Raw genomic sequence first — 3,759 nt, 5'->3', positions numbered from 1 at the left:
GATGCTGCACAGCCTGATCTCCATGGTAACTGATGCTGCAGAGTTAACCTGCTCTGGAGGAGGCTGTGTTCAGAGTTTGGGATTTAAACGGGCTCTAAGAAGCGTCTCCCTGTAACCTGATGTTTCTCTCTGAGTGATTCAGAGTCTCAGCTGAAGTTTAATCTGGAAACCTGCTGATCTGTACGTCAGTGATCCACTGAATGAAGCTGTGCACGTACAGCAGGATGCAACATGTTGCCATGGTGACCTACATGTATTCAGTTGGTGATGCTGAAATCACATGAGTCGGTTTCTATGTTTGGTTCTGGTCCGTTTAGTCTGCTGGTGCTGAAACTGATCAGTCTGTTGGTAGTTATCACTGAGAATATTCAGTCAATAACATGAATTTCATTTTGGTTCGGCTGATAGTTGACGCTGCGTCTGCTCCGTTCTGGGTCAGTCTCAGACCTAAACGACCGTCAGTGTTACGGTAACAAACATTTAAAGGTTAACAGCTCGAACATGAATGTATTTACTGTCAACATGAGCAGTTTTCTACCAGCACTCCTCTCTGGGCTCATCTGCAGCAACAGCTTTGTGCTTTGCTGTAATAAACCTTCACAGCTTTTCATCAGAACAACCTGATCCTCTGACTGAAATAAGCAGCACATGATTGGTTCATTTGGCAGGAAGAAGCGTCACATGACTTGCTGAACTTCCCGGCGTGTGATCAGGAACCAGTTTGATGAAGAACACCTGACTGATGAAGACCTGAAAACCACCTGTGACTGAGGTTTATTGTGCATGTGTATAGTGACAATAAAGGCCTTCTATTCTTCTATTCTAGGTTTCAGGTTTTGTTAAACACTAAGAAATCCTGGATATGAGGCTCAGCCTTCTGGGTCACCTGAAGAGAGTTCTGTTCGATCGTTTTCAGCTCCTGCACTTCCAGACTCTGAAGCTTTCTCCTCGTTGTTTTTGGCCCTTTCTGTGCAGATCTGGCTGCTGGTTGAACAGTGCAAGCTGCTGCATGCTGTTCGTGTCTGTTGTGCCACGAGAACCGACGTCCTGTGGGATCTGTGTCGGCGTCTGCTGCCAGGACTTTGTTGTTCAGCGTGCTTTCTGGCGTGTTTGCTCAGTCAGAAGGTTTGTGATCCTCCCTGACTTCAGTGTGATTCTGTTTGAAGGGTTCAGTCGGTCCTCGTAGGTCCAGACTCACCAGAAGGAGGTTTCTTTGTGTTTCCACATTCAGCTGGAGCTGCTTTGATTAGAGGCTGAGGAGTGAATGTGAGTCCTGATGTGGTTTTCACACCCAGGACGGACGGTCGTGATGCTGAGCTGCTGTTTGAGGAGGCTGTGGGAGGATTCCAGTGTTGGGCAGGAATTTATTTTTTTAATCTGCTGATCCGGTTATTGGCAGGATAACGGATAATCCCACACAGCAGGAGGAACCGCTGAACTGTGCGCTTCTCGTTTGAGTTGGTATCGATTATAACTGATCCTGTTTTCATTGAACACAGTAATGGTTTCACTGTGAACACAACAACAAGACATTTCTGTTTTATTCTGTTTTAGTCGGAATACTTTTGGCCTTAACTATGGAGGAGTGAGAGCGCCAAATTAGAAAAATAAATCAATAAAAGAATAACAAAAATAAAAAGAAGAATAGATAAAATAAAAAATAAATAATGTGGCAATATAAAGCGATATTAATCAAAAAATGAATCCATAAATAAAAGACTGATAAAAGTAGAAATATAAAGACAAATAAATAAAACAATAAAAAATATATTTTTTATTACTTTTTAATGTTTTTATTTATTTTTATTATTTTTTATTCATTTATTATTATTATTGTTGTTATCATCATTTTTATTTTATTTATTATTTTGTTTTCTAATATCGCTTTAAAAGCAAAGACATTCTTACCACGTACATTTTCACGCGCTTAATTCACGAGTCTCTGCTGATCTTCACCTGGAGTTCATCCATCGATCATGTCGCTTTCCTCCAACAGCTACCTCGAAGAAGAACAAAATATCGAATTAATAATTAAATCTGTTCTGGTTATGAATCTTTGCTGTTGGTTCGGTGGTTTTGTTGTTCTGGACGCTAATTATCACATCATGATTTGTGTAAAAAAACGTTTTAAGCTGTGACGGATGAGTTTGTGGCAGATTTATTTCAAAGGTTTTGTTGTCATATGCAGCGATAAGAGGTTCAGATCAGTGCAGTGAAGCTTCAGTTCTGTGTCTGGACGTGTTCACCTTTGTTTCTGTTCAAACGTCGTCTCGCTGGCATGAACGTTTCCTGCGGAGTTGTTTAGAGACTCAATCCAAACCCTGAGGTGGCTGATTCTGCTGCTCCTCAGTGTGCAGAATAAAAGAAGTCATCGTTTTAGTGAGAATGCTCATTTTTCAAAAGGAAACTCCAGTGAAAAATGTAAAATACTCTGATTTGTGTTCCTCTCTGCGGCGCCGCAGCAATGTGCTTTTATTTTTTAAACCGTGGCTCCGACAGTTTAGAAATACGCACACACGTGTTAATATAACGGAAATAAATGCAATCATGATCCTGTTCAGTTTGAAATGAATAAAGAGTCATTTTCTGCCTGCTGACAGAACAACGTCATCCGTACCAGGCTTCGAGGCGGACGTCGTGTGAATCCTTCTGCAGCTGCTGCGCGCTAACGGCTTCCTCTGGTTTCTTCTGCTGCAGGTTTCATGTCGACATCCGAGCTGTAACTTCCTGCTGGAGGTGGAGCGAGACCAGGCCGAGTGTGTGGCGAGGCTGACGGAGGAGGAGGCCGCCGGCAGCCGTAAAGGTCGACATCGCTCACCGACACCATGGTCACACACACAGCTTCCTCCAGCAGCAGCCTGTAGAACCCTGTGGACGTGAAGTGAAACCTGACGGCTGCTTCTGGTTTATTCTAACTTTTACCTCTAGTGATGCTGTTGTAGCTTCATGATTGGACAACCGCGTCGATTCGCTAGCGGTGTGCTCTGGGATTTCAAACCGGACCAACATGGCGGCTCGGCCGCAAACTTTCGCTTTTATTACAAAAAACATTCAGTGAAAAGTGTTTCTGAAAACATGAGGCGAGAAATCGGCCGTGCAGCTGAATCTGTCCTCATTTTACTTCAACAACGACTAGTTTAGATGTTTCACCAAAGTTTCGCGAGGCGTCGGACCTCCGCTCCCCGCGCCTCATCTGCATAAAGTAGAAGTCAAGTCTGCTTTATGCAGATGAGCTGCAGGCGCCTCGTCGCTCCAAACACATACACAATGAATGGGAAGCGGGCTGTTGTCGGGTCCAGTGGACACGGAGCATCAGGCTGCTCACGTCTGACCTGCAGCTCCAACGTCGGCTCGTTACTGGCAGTAACGAACATCCAGCTGCTGTCCTTCAGCTTTGTCTAAGTCTGTCCAGTCCGATGTGTGCAGCAGTGTGAAGAGTCTGCAGGAAATGAGATGAAGTGGTTTGAATCAAGAGGAATGAAGTGACTGAATACACGCTGTGCGGTTTTAGTGTTTCCCAGAGAGGCGATGGTGATGTTCAGAAGTAGTCTGGAACATCAGTGCGACTCAGAGTAAATGTTAAACAGCTGAACTGTGCAGGTTCTGTCAGGTCCATTAATAGTGAACGGGCTGATCCTCTTCTCTCCTGATGAAAGAAACGCCACAGATGATGCACCAGCACTGTTTCATGTGACTCTTTGTCAAGTTAGAGACGCTTTCATGTGAAAAGCAGCAGCCTGGGATCAGCCTGGGATCAGC

At 44.3% G+C, this 3,759-nt stretch overlaps 1 protein-coding gene across 1 annotated transcript in view; it reads left to right on the top strand.

Moving 5' to 3' along the window:
• LOC103365706 (vasoactive intestinal polypeptide receptor 2) overlaps positions 1 to 3,759 on the top strand; it is a 37,783-nt gene that overhangs the window by 10,416 nt on the left and 23,608 nt on the right. The window contains exon 4 of the mRNA XM_008293217.1: positions 2,698 to 2,803. Within this exon, the coding sequence (XP_008291439.1) occupies positions 2,698 to 2,803 (106 nt within the window). The remainder of the gene's footprint in view (positions 1 to 2,697; positions 2,804 to 3,759) is intronic.

This window comes from Stegastes partitus, unplaced genomic scaffold, assembly GCF_000690725.1.
Source record: "Stegastes partitus isolate 25-593 unplaced genomic scaffold, Stegastes_partitus-1.0.2 Scaffold865, whole genome shotgun sequence".
Classification (NCBI taxonomy): domain Eukaryota; kingdom Metazoa; phylum Chordata; class Actinopteri; family Pomacentridae; genus Stegastes; species Stegastes partitus.
The sequence above is the reverse complement of the archived record's forward strand: the minus strand, read 5'-3'. Positions and strand labels throughout refer to the sequence as shown.